The 20669-nt window shown below is 42.8% G+C and overlaps 1 protein-coding gene across 2 annotated transcripts in view; it reads right to left on the reverse strand.

Moving 5' to 3' along the window:
* Positions 1-296: 296 nt before the first annotated feature.
* The window catches only part of LOC147125174 (uncharacterized), a 121792-nt gene continuing 101419 nt past the window's right edge, over positions 297-20669 (reverse strand). For both annotated transcript variants that reach the window (XM_085998629.1, XM_085998632.1), the window contains 7 exons: positions 19444-19613; positions 17759-17861; positions 15307-15468; positions 11116-11194; positions 8844-8943; positions 7120-7325; positions 297-3042 (listed from right to left, as the gene is read on the reverse strand). In XM_085998629.1, the coding sequence (XP_085854755.1) occupies positions 2897-3042; positions 7120-7325; positions 8844-8943; positions 11116-11194; positions 15307-15468; positions 17759-17861; positions 19444-19613 (966 nt within the window). In that variant the 3' untranslated portion in view covers positions 297-2896. The remainder of the gene's footprint in view (positions 3043-7119; positions 7326-8843; positions 8944-11115; positions 11195-15306; positions 15469-17758; positions 17862-19443; positions 19614-20669) is intronic.

Consider the following 20669-nt stretch of genomic DNA (forward strand, 5'->3'; position numbering starts at 1 on the left):
GCTAGGCCCGGCCAACTATCAGTTGAGGACTACAAAAAAATTGTTAGCACCCGTGGAGTAGGGGAGGGACGCAAAGTAAAATCGGAAGGTGCTTGCATGTGACGAGTCCCACAGGATCAGTTGTGATGGCTTCTGTGGTGGAATAGGCTACAGAGTCATGTGAATGCTTACTTAGGCAGCAGCTGCAGGAGAGGTTAGCGGTGGGGGAGAGGAGGAGGAGGAGGAGGAGAGAAAGGTGCTTAAAAAAAGAAAAATAACTGATGAACACTGGAAAAAATTAAAACAAGTACACCGTCAAGAAGGAAGATCAATTTATTATATCATTAGTAAACCCACATATTTGAATGGATTCTCCCTGGAAGTGTATCTGATTTTATATTTTTCAAGAATTAGTTCAGTCTGAAAAAGCTTTTAGAAAGTCAACACACAAGAAAACCTGGCATATTTAATTTTTTTCCACCATCGTTCCAAAATGAAATTGTAGCCCAACTTTTCACTTTTCATTTCTTAAGTTCAATTTTTTAAAAAACATTGAGCATCATCATGGGAGATAAATTAACCATTCAACTGTATTGAGATCCATTTATATTGCACCAAAAGCTATCCTGAATATAGGTTGAGGCCAGGGAAAACCTTTTTCTTTTCATATTAAAAATTAGATACCAGCTAATCAGACACAAATATATTACAACATGTAAACATTTAAATGTAAATTGTGTCAGAAAATAGCAGCGACAAACCATTAAGTAATGGTGCAAAGTTGAACAGATTTTTAAATATTATAAATGAGGCGAGGGCATAAAATCTCAACTCAATTCTCTAGGGTTCATCCATGCCTTCCATGCTTAGCAAATCAATTTTTTTCAGGGGACGAAAATACAGGGAGGAACAGATGTTTTTTTTCCCACAAGTAAAATGTGGTCCATTTATAAATGGAGTGATAAATAGCTACCTTGTCCATCAACCAGAATGTCATAGTGTTGGACCCAACATTGCTTTCCACTTGTGTCACAAATCTCTCTCTTTGATTAGTGTGTTCGGTTAGTCCTTGATCAGGTTGCTAAATATAGCTGGTGGCTGGTGGGGGGGGGGGGGGGGGGGGTCGGAAGGGAGGAATTCACAAATATTGCCATATTGTGATAGACAAACTACATTGGCATTTCACCCATTTCAATTCGAACTTTAAGTTTAAGTTTAAAACAATATTATGCAAAGCCCCCAACCATCATGTTAGGCTTACTAGATGATACACAACCAATGAAGCAGCATCACCACATTTAACACACACCCAAGCAATTCACTGCTCTTAAAAAGCAGGAAATGCTTCAAGTTTAAATTCCTGTCATTAGAGATAAAGGGGTCATAATATGTATAGCAAAGGCAATGCTGGTCCATTGTATAGGAGCACATGACTAAACACAAGAGGTTACAATGCGACTGGAAGGGAGCTGCAACATTTATAAAAACGTTGTTTGCCTCCTTTCCATTAATGTTCCAGCTATGAAACAGGGGCATTTGGAATGTAGAGCGTGTGCTACAATAGACGAACACTTAGAACAATCCAAACGTTTGAAGAGAGTCGAGACAAACAACCAAAAACGAATCGAACAAAAATTAAATCCTCAATTGAACTTGATAATGAAACAGCAATTATCTAACTGGCAATTTGGCAGCTACATTTCTACGATAGTAACAGCATTACAAGGTGCAGCACAGTTTCTCTAACCCACTTCAGCCAGCTGGACATTATGACTCATGAACTGGCTCTATTTAAGATCCTTTTCCAAGGCAGCCTTTTCCTATCTTAACTACAACAATTAGGGTATATCTGTAAGGGAAGTAAATGTAGTGTTTAGAATTTGTGCACAAGCTAATTTGCTAAAAGCGCTCTATTGTTATTTACAATAGTGTCAGTTTAAGCACAAGAACTGGCTAGTCTTCAGTAGAAACGTCTTACAACTGAAAAAGGGAGGTAAAAGCCTATATACTAAATAGAAGAGTCCTTTATAACAAATTAGGTGAAAGAGGACCACCCTCCACATTACTAATGATCCACTTGAGTCAGCAAAACTCAATCCAGCCCAGAAGCTACTTGCAGACCATATCTCTTGTATTTGTAGCATCTCACAGAACTTTGTTCCGTATTTCTTTGGGTCTGCTCATAGTCCCACTCAACTGCTTAATGTCACTAGAGCTGGAATTCAGTGTTTCCCTTTTCCACTTGCTATTTAGTCAGAAAAGACGAGAACATTTTATTAAGAGGCATGCAAAGACTAAGTGAAAAGGCTCTTATTTATTTACCTGGTCTCCACTCAGTAACTTTCTGGATGGCATATTCAAAACCGGAATCTCACTGTAATGGGAAATTATAGGCACAGACACACATTCCATCATTCTTTGGTATAAAATGTTAAGAGTGTTCCTGAGAGTCCCTTCAGCAAGATAATATTCAGGATTGCAGAGAAATGTTATTGAAAAGCATTACCCCAGACCAATCACCCAAGATTTCATGCGATTACATGTCTAGTGTAACTGTGAGGCCTATAATCAGGGGAGGGGCCTACTGGTGAGACACACAAAATAGTGAGCAACATGAGGAAGGCTCATGAGAAAAATACCATGGAATTGTAGGGACTTAACAACAATGCTGGGATACAAGAGACTTTACAAAAACTAATTTTCTTAAAACATTTGAATTGGTTTCTTTAAAAGAAATTCAAGATTCAAGTATGCAAAGGCAATAGATTGTCATTTCAGAAGGTAGAAATATTTGAAACAGACAAGACATGTCTTGATTCATGTTATCAAGTCCACTAAGTGCATTATCAGTCATTGATTGACAAGTGACATATTGGCAGTAGAGACCCTCAAAAGTCTTTTTGCACAAAGTGCTATTTCATTTATGCTTCTTGCCTCCTAGTTGAGGCCGAAGTAGCAGGGAGCCTGGGATCCATTCATTGGGATTAGACATCATTTCTTGCCAGAGAGCCACCTCTTCCTCTGTGGAGTCCATCCATTCTACTGGGATTCCATAACTATATCCTGCAAAACATGAGCAAGAGTGAACAGTGGTGAAAGTTCGCTCACCCCAGTGACTACACACATGCACAAAAAAGTCAATTTTTATTACATTTACAAGAGGGTCAGACCCATGACGAGGAACATGTCAAACAACAGATTAAGCACAGATGAGAATGCTCTTAATTTGAGATCATGGTGCCACAAGGTTACTTTGTTGAGAGGAGGCACAGCAGCACTACCACGTGACTACACAAGTTGTGAATTACACCCACCTCCAACACTGAACTGTGCTCCTGGCACTGCCATATTTCAAGAGAACATTAGGAGGGATAATCACAGGAAATACTGTTGAGTCAAGAGCCATCTGAAATTTCTTCCTTTTTGCTTGATGCTACCCCCAATCCAGCTGCATGCATGCTTTTGGGTCATGCTAATATTTTTCAACCAAAGGTTAAATACCATTCTGAACATCCATTCACATGAGTCACATGCAGTCAAGCTTCTTTTAAAAAAAAAATGACCGTGCCCCATCATGAGGCTACATTGACCATCAATCAGTACTCAGTAAAATTACATCAATCTTTGCACAGAATCTACAGATATTCTTATTTGATATTCCATTTGAGAACACAAACAACTAAAAAAGGAACTCTGGGGAAGAGGAGCAAAAAATCCAATGGTTACGAAAAGTTACCAACAGCCCTTTTCAAAAGTATAACATAACTTTCTATTTAGAACACTCATTTTGATTCAAAATTGGTGTGGCTAAAGACAGTCAGGGACAGACAAATGGTCAGTGAGATTGGATGGAGTGCAGTCACACTACAGTCATCAACAATTTCCTCCTTTACAGAGGTCATCATGGCCTGTATTTTCCGATCGCAGGCCTCCCGCGGGCGGAGGCCTGCGATATGGAAAAATCTACGCCCTTACCTGAGGGCTCCCGGGACGCACACGCTTCCGATCTTGATCCTCTCCAAACTGCAAGTGCGCAGGGGCCCACTTATCCCAGAGGCGCATGTAGTTCGCAGCGTCCCTGGGATCATGTGGGCCATGGGGAGCCAATCAAAGAAGGGAATTGCCCTTCAAACACTTGACAGGAAGACCTGTCAAATATATGAATGAAAATCACCCCAAAAACAGAGTAAAACTTTAAATAATTTTTTTTTTAAATCACATTTTTAAAATGACTTGAAATTACAATAAATTAAGTATTTTAAACAAAAATTTAATTTTTTGAAAAAAATTAAAGTTTTTTACAGAGCTAAAAATAAACTTACATTTAAAAAAAAAGTATTTTAAAATGATAAATCAGTGAAATTTTTTTAAATTTTTTTATTTTACTTTTTTCAACTCTTGCCCTGGTAAAAGCAGGCCTTACGCCTGCTTTTACCAGAAGTAAGAATTGTAAGGGTTTTCTGCGGGCGGAGGGTCTCCAAAAAGCAGATTTCTCTGCCCGCAGAGGCCCTTCTCCAGTGCAGCCGAAGGATCCATCAAGAGCATTCTTTACAGATCGGAAATGCCGGTTTTCAGCGCATGCGCTGTGCATGCCTGAAACCGGCATTTCCGATGTCCCTACGGGTGGGTACACAGCGCGTACATTTGGAATATCTGGGCCCATATGTTTGAGGGTGTGGAAAGGCCAAACCGTTACTAAAAAGCAATGTTAAATTAAGAATTGATGGTTAGGGAGTCTCTTTCTGAAATGAGTAGTTGATAGTGGAATGATCAACAAGTGTCTCTCTTTACACTAGTGGTTTTTAAAATGGGGTACACAGGATTATAATGTGGAAGCTGGATTTCTGTTTTATGCACTTGCAGTTCTGACAAATTAGCATTCCATGCATATGTTGCCCAATCCTGAAGGGTAACTGCAGGAGTTATGCTGTGATCATCTAAATGTGGCTGCTTATTTATCACAAAGTCATTTGATGGCATCAGGTTATTAATTGTGTTGTATTCAAGTACAATAAATCTCGATTCTATCGGGCAATAAAAATAAACAAACAGGAGCAGCAGTACGGACACGTATCATTTTTTAAGAACGTGCAAGGTGACTATGTGCAGGACAAGGAATTATAAACAGATGTTTGTTGGGAAGGAATTGCCACCACAAAAAAAGGTTACAGTGTCACGTGCAATATAGGCTACTTGCTTTGGCAATGCAGCATTTTCTACAAGGATAGCATAACCTTTTCCAACTGCCTGCTTAAGATTTAGACCGGGATGAGTTGACGTTTCCTCCAGGTTAATTTTGGTAGAAATGAAGCAGTTTTTCTTCTCTTCATGCCCTAGCACTTGTGCTTCTCTAGCCTTAATTCTATCAACCTCTCTGGTTGCTATCTGAGACTCAGCACCCTTTGACTAATGCTTGGTCCAGAGCAGAGTTTCCTCTCCCACATCTCAACAGTTAAAGGCTGTTTTTTTACTCCCTTCACCTACAAAACATTGTCCACTTCCATTTTTGCCTCTTCCACATGGCTGCGGAAGAGCTAATTTCTCCAAAGCGCTCCTTGCTGCCCTCCCCACGTTCACAAACTATAGGTCATTTAGAACAGTGGTTCTCAAAACTTTTTTGGTCGAAAGACCTTTTTTCAAATGGATTAGTAACCACGGAACCCCCCCCCCCCCCACAATCTAAATTATTATTGCCCCCTTGTGATACTGTAACAGGATCTTCTGACAATAAATTGCAATATAGTTATGGTGACATTTACAAAACGGGAATCCCTCAATAATGCGTGTATAAAATGATAGTGATTTTAAAGCATTGATTTTTTTAAAATTACGAATGCATTGCTTATTCAGTATATTCAAGTGCTGCCCAGATTTTGATGGCAGATTTGCTCCTTGGCCAGCCCTTGACTGTGGACGGACAGATCTAATGCAACGTATGTCTGACTTATGGGGACTGTTCTTTTTGGCCATACCCCAGCGATGCTGGAACTGGCTGGTAGTCGGGACAGGATCCTAGTTTACAAACGGTCGGTTCCTCTTGGCTGGCCCTGTGCTTTTCCGCCTCAGACTCCTGTTGCTGGTGGTGGTATTGCGGCCGCTGCTGACCCACAGTCTTTTTCCCCTCCCTCCCTCCTCCTCCTCTTCCTGCAGCCCACAGCCGCTGCCATTCACCGCCCCGATCAGCAGCGCCTGGCCGCTCCGCACCGGCTTGCTCTCCATCACCGATTGGGTATTTTTTCGCGGACCCCCTGGAAAGTCTCTACGGACCCCAGGTTGAGAACCACTGATTTAGAACACCGTGGCCCATGTTTTCTCCTGCACAATATGCCATGCAACCATTTCTCTGGTTCCATATGTTCCAGTGAATTACAGATCATTGACCTTATTTTCAAATCCTTCCATGGCCTTGTCCCACCCAGTCTCCTCCACCTATGTCCCCACATGCAGCTTCCTCTCCAATATACATTACTCCTCGTTGCCCACACACTCTGCTCCATCAGTGGCCATTCTTTCAGCCACAACCCCACTGCTGTCTGGAACTTCATTCCTAAATACCTCTGACTTGCCACCTCTTCGTCATGCTTTCAAAAGCTTCCTAAAATCTTTTTCTTAATCTACGGGGATAGGGCTTGGGTGGGATGGCTGTCAGTGTAGGGACCGGGTGCTAGGGTTTGGATGATCAGCCATGATCTCGTTGAATGGCGGAGCAGGCTCGAAGGGCCGAATGGCCTACTCCTGCTCCTAGTTTCTATGTTTCTATGCTTTTGGCCCTTTAACCTTCCCATATTTATTTTCTATTTTCTCATGGTCCCACTTTTTCATCCTCCCTGTAAAGGGCTCAGAGGAATTTTTCTTTCTATGCAGGAGGGCTATAGAAATGCTAATCATTGGCGATCTAGTCAGACACCAGCAAATGCCATCTAGATATACCAGAGATCATATCTTGCCTGACCATCATTTCACTTTGGTTCCTTTGTAGGCATCACTGACAGGAGACAGTCATCTCCCCACACCAACTAAAGTGAATGGCAGGGGCAGCACTGGTCATTCAGCATTTAAAGCCATCTTGCCATGGAGAACTACAGACCTCAAAAGAAAATTCCACTTATGATAAAGGACAAACAAAAACAATACATTTACCTGTGCCGAAGCCCAGCCGGAGCCCACCCAGAAAATTATTGGTCAGCTTTTCATGGTCCCATACGGTCAGCTCAACACAGGCCTCCTTAAGATCCTCTGTTCTGAAGCCATCATACACAATGGTGTGATTATAAATAGGGTTGGTGTCTTTCTTCACAATCCGAGTCTTCTGGTAGCTCTTCTTACTTGTGTCAGGAAGCACATAACTGAGGGATAAAACAGTGAAGGAAGTTAAAGCATTTAAACAAATACAGTATGCGACTTATATGAATATTCCAGACCACAAACCAAGCCTGTACACTCCCTTCTCTTGTGCAACATAGAACAGAGAGAGGGTAGGATAAATAAAGTACATTTTATCCAGGAAAAAGAGCTTGTTAGAATAAGTCACTGTCTGCACAAGTATTAAATAAATCTTGCACTTGTTTGTGTTACATCAATTACTCATGCAAGGACCCTCTAAAATGTACAGTTTGATAATTTATTGAAACATAAGGCATACAGCAAGCAATTTGCAATGTAGACTGTAAACTGGACTAAATTAGGTACCGGGGAGATAAGTGCATTTCATGTAAATGGAGTGAAGCATTATTCAGCCACAGGAGAGAGAAAATGCTTTGGGATTTTCTTCAACTTCTATTCACTGAACAGAAATAGACACTTTTTGACTTTGATTACAATTTGCTTCCCGATGCATTTGAGATTGTGGTCGGGGGAGGGAAAGGGATCGCGTTCGGGGCAGGGGGAAGAAGACATCGCAGCGGCCGGGAGGGAGAGAGAGATCGCGGTGGCCGGTTGGGGGGGGGGGGGGGGGGGGGGAGAGAGATCGCGGTGGCCGGTGGGGAAAGGAACGGAGGCGATGGGTGGGGGTTGGGTCGGCCGGTCGCGGGGTGGGAAGCAGGTAAGCTTGTTGGGCCTGGGTAGACACTCCTGTTCCTCCTGGCCCACAAGCAGTGCTATAAAGGCACTTGCATTATGGATCCGGCCCCTCTCACCTCCTTTTGCCTGCTGGGTTTCCCCGAGTCCTGGGAAATACAGTGAAATGGGTAAAAAAAATAAAAACCCTGTTAAAATGAAGGCATGCAGCCACCCTAAAAGATTTTACCGACCGACCCGCTTCCCGAGTACGGGTTGGTTGCCCGCACCCCCAACCCGCTTCAGTTAAAAACGGAAATGGGCAGGTTTGAGATTTTTTTTTAAATGTACACCTCACCCGCTCCAAACCTATCCATTCTTGGGGGTTAAATTTCCCTCCACAATATCTGCTATTTCATTCAGGACCCTATATTGAAGGAGCCTCGATAATACTGCATGACTGCACTGTCCCTAAACCACTATAGATTTCACCAGCCCCGTTAGATCGAAGGCAAGAAGCCTTTTCTCTTTCTCCCCGTTCCCCCCACACCAAAGAGACTGACTAAGTTTAGCCATCATTTTCCAGTTCAGGATAGCTTTCATAAAATAATTGGGGCGCAAATTATATTTTGGGTCTCCAAGATTTTATAACTGAAGGTGCAATCTAGAAACACAGCAGAAATTCTCAGTGATTTTTTTCTCCTCTCTCAAATGGACACTGGTTTATGAATGATAGGAAATACATTAGATAATGAAAAAATTCTCCCTTTCCCTCCAAAAAATTCTGGTTAATCTCTTTGTGGGTTTGAAAATGAAGTAGGTGTGTGAATTCTATGTAGGATATAAATTAGACATAACCATTAAAGTACCATTTCACAAATGAATCCACTCCGGATGATCGAAGCTGGGGCAAGTCCCTGGCATTTTTCATCCAGATGTGTACTTCTCCAGTAGGTGGATCACCAGGGCCTTAATAAATTATATAAAAACTCAAATTAATCCCTTCAAAGCTAAACATTTCAAATTTGTAAAACAATGCTGTAAATTAAAATTACGAGGTGGAATTGAAGAAATAGAGGTGTTTCTATCATTTTGTAGTTGATCAGGACTAAACCCGCCTCAATTCTCCACAACAGGACTCTGGGCAAAAATAATGCTCTCCAAGATCACCATGCCACCACCATACATCCTACTATGTACAGGAAAGGAAAGTGGACACCAGACATGATGGCTCTCGTAGCTCTTCTCCACCCAGGATGAGTAGTAGAGACCTAACCTGCACCTCAAGTGCACAGCACAGGCAGAAGCAGTACTGAATTAATTACCAGCATGTAGCAGTACTGTATATTGATCAGCTGACTTTGAAGCCTTCTATTACTGCTTCTCCAGAAAGATTTCTCCCACTCATTTCAAACCCCAAAATGGCAAAAACTGTGTGTGGCAGCCAGGTAAACTGTATAGAGACATCACAAAAGAGCCTCTGCGTCATCAATCACTCAAATCTGCCCATTGCACTTTGATGATAAATGTTCATTTGATTAAGCATTACGGTCTTAACTTAGCAGTAGTTTAGAAATATTGGTCCCATTCAGATTGAACCAAATGCTTTTGAGAAAGATGCTAGCACAAGCAAAGAAAAGGGGCCCATCTCCTCATCACAGGTTCAAGTTCCAGGGTTATCCTGTCACTTGCCTTTGCTCAGGAGCAGTTCCATTAGTTTATAGAAACAGTTCCATTAGTTTATAGAAAACTATGACAGGGACTCGTAAATTATGGTCATAAATGTTTATGCCCTCCACTTCCCACAGTGACCTCTTCTGGCATGAAGGAAAATCCTCAATGGGATTAGAAGTCAAAAATGTTCAAACTAATTTTGAAACAATTTTTTAAATTATAGAAATGGGGGAAATGCCATTTGGCACAATAATTGTGCCCTTTTTGATTAATCTCACTCTACTACCCATTCACCTTCTCAGCTATCGCCCTACAAACTTCTCCCAAAAGCTATCTTTTGATCCCATTTGTACTATTTGCTTCAATTGTCTTTCCAGCTACCTTGCTCTATGCAGCTAGTACCCATGGTGCAAAATGTTCAGTCTAAATTCCCTATATATTTGTTATTTTTAAATTACGTCCTCTAAAAGTTTCTGAACCCTTTGCCTGGATTAATTAACCATCACCATAAGATTTAAGCCACCTTTCATATCTCTTTTCCCCTCTCCCCTCCCCCCACCATGAGAACAATCTTAGTTTCATTATCTGTCCTTATAAGATTTCATCTATGATAGCGACAATTAGGACAATACTATCAAGTTCCAGGGAAGTTCCTTTCTGAAATCATACCTCCAACACTCATTCATCCCGATTGTTTTTGCCAGCATTAGGTACACAGGGTTCCAGTTTGTACAGAATAAGATCTTTAGTTGCACGAGTTCAGTCTTTCATACTGAGCTATGCAACCTGTTATGTTCTCACCACCATTCTGCCATTGAATTATGAATCCACTGAAGGAACTGAAGTTCCACAAGTGTACCTATGCATTCAATAGCTATTTGTTGTTGCTCCAATGAAATGGTAAAGGTGATCTTTATACTACGTATGTTAACCAAGAGCAATCATTTGGCAAGAGGGACCCCTGCTTACTAGCAATGTGGTAAATTGGGTGTGGAGAGGTTCTTGTCCAGCACTGTTGCACGCAAGAGACATCTGGAGGAGTGAGAAATTTTACAGAAAATGGAGGTGAAGGTTGACAGTTGCTGTCAACATTTTATATTTTACAAAATGAAGTACGGGATAAAAAGAAAAAGCCTTGTACAGTAGCTGGGTAGCCGCATATTGAAGAACTGCTGTCGTCGAATACTGGGAAATAGGTTTTGGTTTCTGGCTACAGTTCCCTACACAGCTGAAGCAGCATTGAGCAGAGGCTGCACATTCTCCCCACAAGCGAGCCAGCAGGAGACAAGGGGAGAAGAGAAATTGAAGAAAGCTATAGCCAGCATCCCCTTTGGAATTTTAAAATAATATTGATACATCTCTTAACAGCCATCTTGGGAAGGGGGACCCAAACGGAGCACGGGAGAGAAAATAATTGGGGTTTGTATACTCTTTGCTGGACTCTTTGAAAGAGAGATCGATTTTTACCTAAAGCACCCGGCGGAACGTATTTGATAGCAAGGTTTATTTCCCCTCTGTGGTCTATTCCAACTCCCACTGCAGGAATCTGCAAAAGAAAGTCAAAAGTCAAAAATGTTGAAACTTGTACAAAAAGTAATTAGTTCAGTCATAGTTTTCTCATTTGATAATCAATGGAAAAATGGCTACTCAGAATAGAACCCTTACCCTGGTGAAAACAGTTAGCATAGTCAATGCAGGGATAGTGATTGAGCATTCCTTCTTTATCCTCCTCCCCCATTCAAAATATTCACTGGTCTGAGGTTTTGTTTTTGAAAAAGGAACAGTCTCTTGATAAAGTATCACTACCAGTATCCATGGAGAAATGTGCAATATGTCCTTGACTGTGCCTTGTATATAGTAATGGATGTAGTTTATTTCAGAACTTAAAAAAAATACATCTATATATTAAAAGTCTTACATCCATACACACCCCATCTACAAAAGTTTACTTTCTATTGTCAAGTTTATCATATTTGTCAACCTCCCACACCCATTGTAAATTCCTACATCCACATTTAGAATGGAAAATGCCTACATAAACTCGTCACTCTAATGACATCCCCTGCTAGTGGTGGCACTATTGCACCTCAATTTGAGGATTCCTAGCATGTACTGCAGAGAAACTCCTAAGCTTCAATCAACCCTAATTCTCTCTTTCCCAAATTGCCAGAAGCTTTGCTATTCAACTGTAAATAAGTATATAAAAATAAGGATAAAAATGTACAACTTTAAAATGGGGACTGAATATTATACACCTATATCTTAATAAAAAAATCTTACAACTACACACCCAGGTCTAATTATCGCCCACTCCTCTAATCCTGCTTTACCTGAGGACTACACCGTCTCACAGGAGATTGACTAATTGTAATTATTTGTGTTGCAGTATGCACCATCCCAGGGCAGCTTTGAAGCAGTTTTTGGAGTGGATTGTTCCAGAAACTAAATCTCTCCAACATTCTGCCTTCCAAATAAAAGTCCATGCAACAATGCACATTTACAGAGTACTTCAAAAGCTCTCCAGACCAATGGACCAGCACAAGGTCTACAACTTAGCAGAAAAGCTGGTTATATGGTAGCAGCAATCTTCACAATGTTAATGATTGAGGTTTACCCAGGGTCAAAAATAGAAAGAAATCTGAAAGCTTCAAAAAACCGCACAAGACCCAATGAAATTACATTTTGTATTTTGATTAAACTTATTTGAAACTTCACTTTTAAACAGTCAAATGTGGAACTCCTGCTTACAGTGTCATTTTACCACCACAGGACACCATTACTTCTCCTTGTAGAGGATCCTGGGAAGCTACCATTGCTGGCAGTTTGCATGGTTTCGAGGTCATTTCCAACTTCACCACCTGAGCAGTAACTTGACGGAAGGGAATGCCCACCTGTTGTAGAATCCGCCCTGTGTGCATTCCACCGAAATCAATGGAACAAAAATCAGGCCAGTTCTATAAAGGGCGGGCAAGCTGCCCAGGTGTCACAGTTGAAAATGACTCCCTGGAGTTACAGTGTAGGACTTTAGCCAATATACTTTAAAGAACATTACTTGATTGTGCGGCACTAGGGTGGAAGGTAGCACTTGAAGTACTCTTTTCCCTTATCCACATATTCATTAATACATTTAATTGATTCGATTTGTGAAGAAGAAGAACACAATGAGTCATTATTTGCTGTAGCAAGGTGATCTTATGCTGTTTGCCATTAGTTAGACTTGCCCTTGCACGTTTTCGTTTTAAAATGTTTTGTGTGGCAAGTTGCTGATAACATCGCAGTGCGGGAAACCGGGCACCTGGTTCCTGAGTGAACAGCAACTGTGCATCTCCTTAATCAGATTGAAGGGTTGTGAAATTAACAGCACAAGGACTGAGAAGTGAAGTGTAAATTACAGTCGGTGAATTCAACGTCAAATCCGGTACGGAAAGAGAAATAGAGAGGGAAAGAAAGACTGAATTAAGAGAGAGAGAGAGAGAGAGAGAGAGAGAGGAGAGAGTAAAAAAGAAACACAAAAAGGGAAAAATAAACATTTAAAAAACTTTTTTTTACATTTTTTAAATCTCCAGCAATACCTGGAGGAATGAGACTCCATACTTTTAATAGTTAATTTTCGGTACCAGAGGGGTTGACTGGCAGTAATTAACACTTAGCACGTTATTAAAAGGGTACTTAGACTGGAATGGACAAGACTTACCTTTCTGTGGCGAGTTTAGTTCATATCTACCGCGCAAATACAGCAACTTCACGCCATTCAATGCACGTCAATGGTGAGCCAGACAGAGAGATGTCGTTTTCATGAAGCTAACAGTGGAGCGACGCAACTCGGACAGCAACTTTTGGATATTTGAATTTAACTGCTCATCTGCCCCTCGCCTGAAATTGCTGTACTATTTGTGCATAAATAACGGTTAGTGCCATTAGCCTCACCGTTACTTTAACAGCAAAATCTGGCCCAATGAAACAAAAAAAGCAATTTACATCATCAAGACTGTTCTTCCCACAGAAGATGCATAATCTAGTCAATCATCGACTCCAATCCAACACACAATCTGCTGAAAGGTCACAAAATGTTTCTCCCCCCCCAAAAGGTAAATCATGAAAAGCTCCACAGTATCTAACCTTACATCCTACATATCCTCGGCATGTTGCCTTTCTTGGCATGATATTGCATGGATTTCTGCAGTTCAGCAACAATCTTGTTCCACACAATAAATGATTATCTCCATCTGCATTTATCCTTACAATCCCCAATTCCACACAAAAACAACAACAACTTGTATTTATATAGCACCTTTAACGTAGTAAAACGTCCCAAGGCGCAGGAGTATTAAAAGACAAGAATTTGACACCGAGCCACGTAAGGAGGTGACCAAAAGCTTGGTCAAAGAGGTAGGTTTTAAGGAGTGTCTTAAAGGAGGAAATAGAGGTAGGGAGGCAGAGAGGTTTAGGCAGGGAATTCCAGAGCTTAGGGCCTAGGCAACTGAAGGCACAGCCACCAATGGTTGAGCGATTATAATCAGGGATGCTCAAGAGGGCAGAATTAGAGAAGCGCAGATTTCTCGGTGGGGTTGTGGGGTTGGAGGAGATTACAGAGATAGGGGAGGAGCGAGGCCATGGAGGGATTTGAAAACAAGGATAAGAATTTTGAAATCAAGGCGTTGCTTAACCGCGAGCCAATGTCATCAGTGAGCACAGGATTAATGGGGCTTGGTGCGAGTTAGGACACAGGCAGCCGTGTTTTGGATGGCCTCAAGTTTACGTAGAGTAGAACGTGGGAGGTCAGCCAAGAATGCGTTGGAATAGTCAGGTCTAGAGGTAACAAAGGCATGGATGAGGGTTTCAGCAGTGGATGAGCTGAGGCAGGGGTGGAGATGGGTGATGTTACGGAGGTGGAAATAGGCGGTCTTAGTTATGCCATGGATATGTGGTCGGAAGCTCATTTTAGGGTCCAATAGGACACCAAGGTTTCAGGGTCAAATATAACACCAAGGCTGCGAACAGTGTGGTTCAGCCTCAGATGGATGTCTGGGCGAGGGATGGAGTCAATGGCTAGTGAACAGAGTTTGTGGCAGGGACTGAAAACAATGGCCTTGGTCTTCCCAATTGGAGAAAATTCCTGCTCATCCAGTACTGGATGCTGGACAAGCAGTCTGACAATTTAGAGACCATGGAGGGGTCGAGAGAGGTGGTGGCGAGGTAGAGCTGGGTGTGGTCCTTAGGACTATCTCTTCCTTCACTCCTAGACTGTGCTGTGAAGAAAGCCAGCAAAGTGAATGGAATATCTGAAAGCCACTTTTGGATGATTTTGATAATCTAGACTTCAGGGAAACAGAATTTTCCAAAATGGTAATGTCACTGAAAAGGCAATTAACAAAAGACAAAATGAATCCAAGGTTAGAGCTGAAGGGGTGGGAAGAAAAGCTGTCCTGTATTATATCTGCGCGGTATCATACAAGGAAGGGACGGGTGGGGGGAGGGGGTATGTTAAGCAATGCAGGGTCCTGATTTTCAATGTGGTATGTTTTGTAATTTGGATTTAAAAAAATCTCTGCCATTGATTGCTACTTGTGATCCCAAAGAACCATTTTTCTAAAGGACTGCAGAGGGGATAGGCAATAGGATTACAGTCAGGTTTACAACATTCAATAAGTTACTTACCCTCGATTTGAGAAGGTACCAGTTGAGTTCTCGATTACTCCAGTCCCAGCTGGCCAAGTCCACATCCACCTCTCCCAGAAAACTATTCCGACCCAGAGTGTCATTGTGCCAGACGGACAGATTGAGTTTTTGGATTAGGAGAACAATCTTCTCAATTTTGTACTGTGGGGGAAAAAAATGACCTGAATAGAGATAGTTGTGTAAAATCAAATTATTTGCTTAATAGATTGCTGATGTAGTGAATTAAAGCACTAATTTTTCCTTAGTATTTTGACCAATATGTATACCTCAATCAATACCACTAGAAACCAAATTAACTGGTTATTAAATCCACTGCTGCTTATAGAACCTTGTTGTGCACAAATTCACTGCCATGTTTGTCTATATTTCAAAAATAATTCACTAACTGAAACACATCGGGACATCCCAAAGATGTGAAATGTGCTATGTAAATGCAAGCCTTTTTCTTTATTTTTTAAAACCCTTTCACCTTTGCCATTGAGATACAATTCTAGCTCTGAGCGATGGGATAAATGTCCTCTTCCCCAGTCAGCTGCAAGACTGATCAGTGAAATCAGACAGGAATTTTCAACTTTGTGCCTTGTAAACTAGGATGCACAGCATAAAATTGTCTAATTTGGTATATTTTGCGCACAATTGGAAATCTGATCCAGAGGACGTATCGGATTGCTGGTGAGAGAAATGGAATGGTCACACTAGTGTAGTGTGAAGCAATTGAGGTTGGATGTTGACATTTATTGACAGGAGGGCAATTTAGATGAAGCTTTACTCCATCTAACTATTACTAAACCTCTGTCACCATCTTATTAAGTAACCCTGCAACCCATTTGATCGCATCCTACAAACTCTATTATCTTTCCATAACAGCATCTGGCTATTTCCAGTATAATTTCTATCATCCTTCGTAGCATGCAGCCTCCGAGATCAGTCTGTGTATCCGAATGTGCTCGATATAGCAGTGCATTTAACATGTGCTGCACTCGACCTGGAAATGCTTGACGCAAAAGAGGTTCCACTCCCCAGCACTGGTCACACTGACAGGTCACCCAGGAGGATTCCAAGCAGGTAAATCAGCTACGAAAGAATTTATTCAGGTGGCCTATCGGTGACCTAGGACTCAGAAGCAGCACAGGCGTTTCAAGACCCTTCCAAAGAGATTTATGTGCTTGCAAAGTAAACCTCGGCTGAAGGCACAAAAATGTACCTTCTGACCAAGTGTGTATTTAAGGCAGTCAGCCTCCATGAGAGGATCAAAAAGAGCGAGATTGCTAAACCACAAACAGATAGATGTGCCATTTAAAAAAAAAGGATACATCAGATAGTTCACATTTTTAAATCAAGGTTCGTGAGACTTGGCAAGTCTAGTGTATTGTAAATTAAACTTATCAGGGTAAAAACTGGTCTTGGCTGGTGGTGCAAAACAGGTGATAGTGACTCAGTAGCCCATTTTGCACTCCGTCTGAATTTTTTTTCCATTGACTACACCAGAAAAGAGTGTAAAAGGGGCTGCCGAATCGCTATTGCCTGTTTGCGCTCCCATCCAAGGCTAATCTATACCCCACAGACTTCAACTCCCAACATTTAACGTAGTACATACCTACAGAAAGCCTACAATTCCACCATCCCCTAGAGAGAAGAGCAAGCTGTAAGGAATGTTGGGATGTTTACACAGCGATAGGCAGACAAAAGGGAATGTGGAGAAGAATGGAACATCAGTCCCAGAAGAGTAGGGACGTGGGAGCTGGGGATTTTTTTAATTGGTGGGGCGTGGGGGGGATGGACGAGTGTGAGAGAGAGAGAGAGAGAAAAAGAGAGAGCGCGCGCACGCACGCGCAGGTGAGCAAGAAGTGAGACAGAGGGAGATTACAAAAGAGAGCACACTTCACATCCAAATGAATTACTTTTGAAGTGATGTCCATGTTATGTAGGCAAACATTGGGGCCAATTTGCACACAGCAAGGTCCCACAAACGTTAAAGGAGATCAATTAATCAATTTTTTCTGGTGTTGGCAAAGGGAAGATTGTGGCTGCGAGAACTCTACTTCAAATGGATCCTTGGGATCTTTAACGCTCACTTAAACAGGCAGGCTTAGTTTAATGTTTTATCTGCAAGACAGCATCTCTGACAATGCAGCACTTCCTCGGTACTATGCTGAAGTGTCAACTTAGATTATGTGCTCACATCCTGGAGTGAGAAAGACGACTGCAACAAAAACTAAATGCAAATATAATGCTGTTATGCACTGGTAAATAAGTACTCTAATGACCATCACCAGTGACTGATATGGGCTTGGCATGTGAGGAATTTTCTTCTGGCAAGACTAATCTTTCTCAGGAACACCTCCAATATGAGGTTTCTAACCATTTTATGTTTGAAAGCTACCTACAGTACTCAAATTAGTGCAAAGGAATGCAAATACCACCATCGTACCTTCAATATTTCATTGTAGAGTGGATTAATGTTTCTCCTTTTGACAGAGGTCTTCCTCTTGCCCATACGTGCCTTGTCTGGCAGTAAGTAGGTCTTAACATACCTGTAATTACCCAAAACAACATGCTTCAGTTTGATCTATAATACAACATAGCATTTTAAACTCTGGTCAGAATGTTATCGCTTTCTTTCTTCCCCCTTCTCCCCCATATTAGTGGCACTTGATAGCACAAATGACCCATAGAGGACTAGGAAGATTCAATCTTAGTCTTTGCCAAGTAAAATGGTCTAAGCTAGGTGGCAGTAAGGAATGCTCCTGTGCTAGGGAGGGGGAAAAAGGGTGAATAAAGCCATCAAGGGGCTCCCACTGCTGGTTACTAGTCAGTGATTTTTGCACGTCAAGAAGGAATAGGATTAGGATCTTCAAAGTCGAATACCCCAAGACTCCCGAGCATTACACATGAAAAGTAGGCACTCGGGTAACGTATTTTACTTTAAAGACACTGGCCTAGAAATTCAGTTTGGGCCCGCCAGCTGGTTTGCGCCCAAAAGTTAGCGCTGGGCGGGGAGCCATTAGCGACCGTCAGATATTCGGCTTCTGCGCCCCAAGTCGGAACCGGGCGCTATTCCAGGGTGTGGCCGCCCCCGCTTGGGGCACTGAAACTGAATTTCAGCGCTGTAGGCGCCGCTGCGCCACCTGATGCAGTGTGGCAGGCTGCGGTACTGCAGGCCTCCTCCTTCTCTTAAGGTGGAGGTGCCTGCAACGGGGAGATTGCCGCTGGATTGTGCCGGCAAATGAGCCCGGCACCACGGAGAAGTGCCGGGCTCGCGGAAAGCAGCCGGCAATGCCGCGGGGGGTGGGGGGGTGGAGGAGGCCGGGGAAGGAGGTGCGGGCAGGCGGCCGCCGAAAAAGCGGCTGGCCGCACCTCCACCTTTATGCGCCCCACTAAGGCTGCAGTAAGGCCCTGGTCTCCGGATGTAAGTAGCGGCCGCCACGGAGGCGGCGGCGGCAACTGAATATGGGATTCGGGCCGGCATCGGGGCGGAACCGGGGCACTGCGCACACCGATGACGTCATCGGTGCCGGCGCAGCGCTACCGCCGCCATTACTGCAGCGCTGAATATCAGCGCGAACTCCTCTATTGGCGCAAAAGCCCTCTTTGGGCGAAAACTGGGCGCAAAGCCAACCGAATTTCTAGGCCACTGTTTCAATGCAAGTTGTTGTAGTTTCTGACAGTGGTGGGCACCAGAATTGTTAACTTATCGCTGCCTTCAATTGGGGGGGGGGGGGGGGGGCGGGGGGTGAGGAAGGGAGATGGTGAAGCAGAGCAGTGAAATGTCATGGGATGTGCCCCTAACTCCTCATATGACAAGCAGCTGATCTGAACAGTGTCATCAGCTTGGTCTTGGGGGAGAGGGTGCAGGAGGGTACAAGCGAAGGGTTAAAAAGCAGAGGCAAGAGGGAAAAAATAAGGCACTTCACCAGAAAATGTGGCAGGGATGGGGTTAAAAATATAGGAAAAAAAAAAAAAAGAGGACAGTCACCCCAGGGCAGATTATTTCTGTCTCAGTGTGGTGAATGGGGGCAGGTGAGTAAAACAAGAGGGGGGAGGGGAGAGGAAAAGAAATAGCAGGGAAAGTGTTGCTTTCTGAAAACAAAAGCCTTAAAATTGAAGTCTACTTACGCATCAGTTCGACCCTTCCTCTCATCCACTACTGCCAGATCCTTACACTGACTCACATAAATCTGGAACTCCTTATTCTTCTCGCTGTAATCCAAAGCAAACTGAACTGACCCCTGGGCATCAATGCTTCCAAAATCACCACTGTAGACACTCATGATGCTTCCGCTCACCTGAAAGTGACATTAATATAGTTATTTCTACTGAACCCATCATACCACCATTCAGTATGGCAGATGTATCTGCATAGGGTCTGGTTATATGTATCATAGTTACATGGAATTTGTACAAAGGGAAGAGGAAACCCTAATCCAAGTGTAGTTATGCCATGAAACAGTGAAACTCTTCCTCAAACAATCTTTTTTTTTTTTAATTCGCTTATGGGATCTGGGCGTCACTGGCAAGGCCAGCATTTATTGCCCATCCCTAGTTGCCCTCGGGAAAGTGGTGGTGAGCCGCCTTCTTGAACCGCTGCAGTCCCTGTGGTGAAGGTACTCCCACAGTGTTGTTAGGGAGGGAGTTCCAGGATTTTGACCCAGCGACGATGAAGGATCAGTGATATACTTCTAAGTCAGGATGGTGTGTGACTTGGAGGGGAACTTGGAGGTGATGGTGTTCCCATGCGCCTGCTGCCCTTTTCCTTCTAGGTGGAAGAGGTCGTGGGTTTGGGAGGTGCTGCCGAAGAAGCCTTGGTGAGTTGCTGCAGTGCATCTTGTAGATGGTACACACTGCAGCCACGGTACGCCGGTGGTGGAGGGAGTGAATGTTTAAAGTGGTGGATGGGGTGCCAATCAAGCGGACTGCTTTGTCATGGACGGTGTCGAGCTTCTTGAGTGTCGTTAGAGCTGCACTCACCAGGCAAGTGGAGAGTATTCCATCACTCACCTGACTTGTGCCTTGTAGATGGTGGAAAGGCTTTGGGGAAGTCAGGAGGTGAGACACTCGCCGTAGAATACCCAGCCTCTGACCTGCTCTTGTCGCCACAGTATTTATGTGGCTGGTCCAGTTAAGCTTCTGGTCAATGGTGACCCCCAGGATGTTGATGGTGGGGGATTCAGTGATGGTAATGCCGTTGAATGTCAAAGGGAGGTGGTTAGACTCTCTACAATCAAGAAGCACAACTCAGACTTAAGTAAAAATTTTGCTGTTTAACAGAATCTTTAACCAATTATCTAGCTGTGTTTTACCGACAAAAAAGATATTGCTAATGTTTTGAGATTATGACAAAA

The sequence above is a fragment of the Somniosus microcephalus genome, chromosome 1, assembly GCF_052327205.1.
Source record: "Somniosus microcephalus isolate GS21.2 chromosome 1, FLI_Smic_1.0, whole genome shotgun sequence".
NCBI classification, from domain to species: Eukaryota; Metazoa; Chordata; class Chondrichthyes; order Squaliformes; family Somniosidae; genus Somniosus; species Somniosus microcephalus.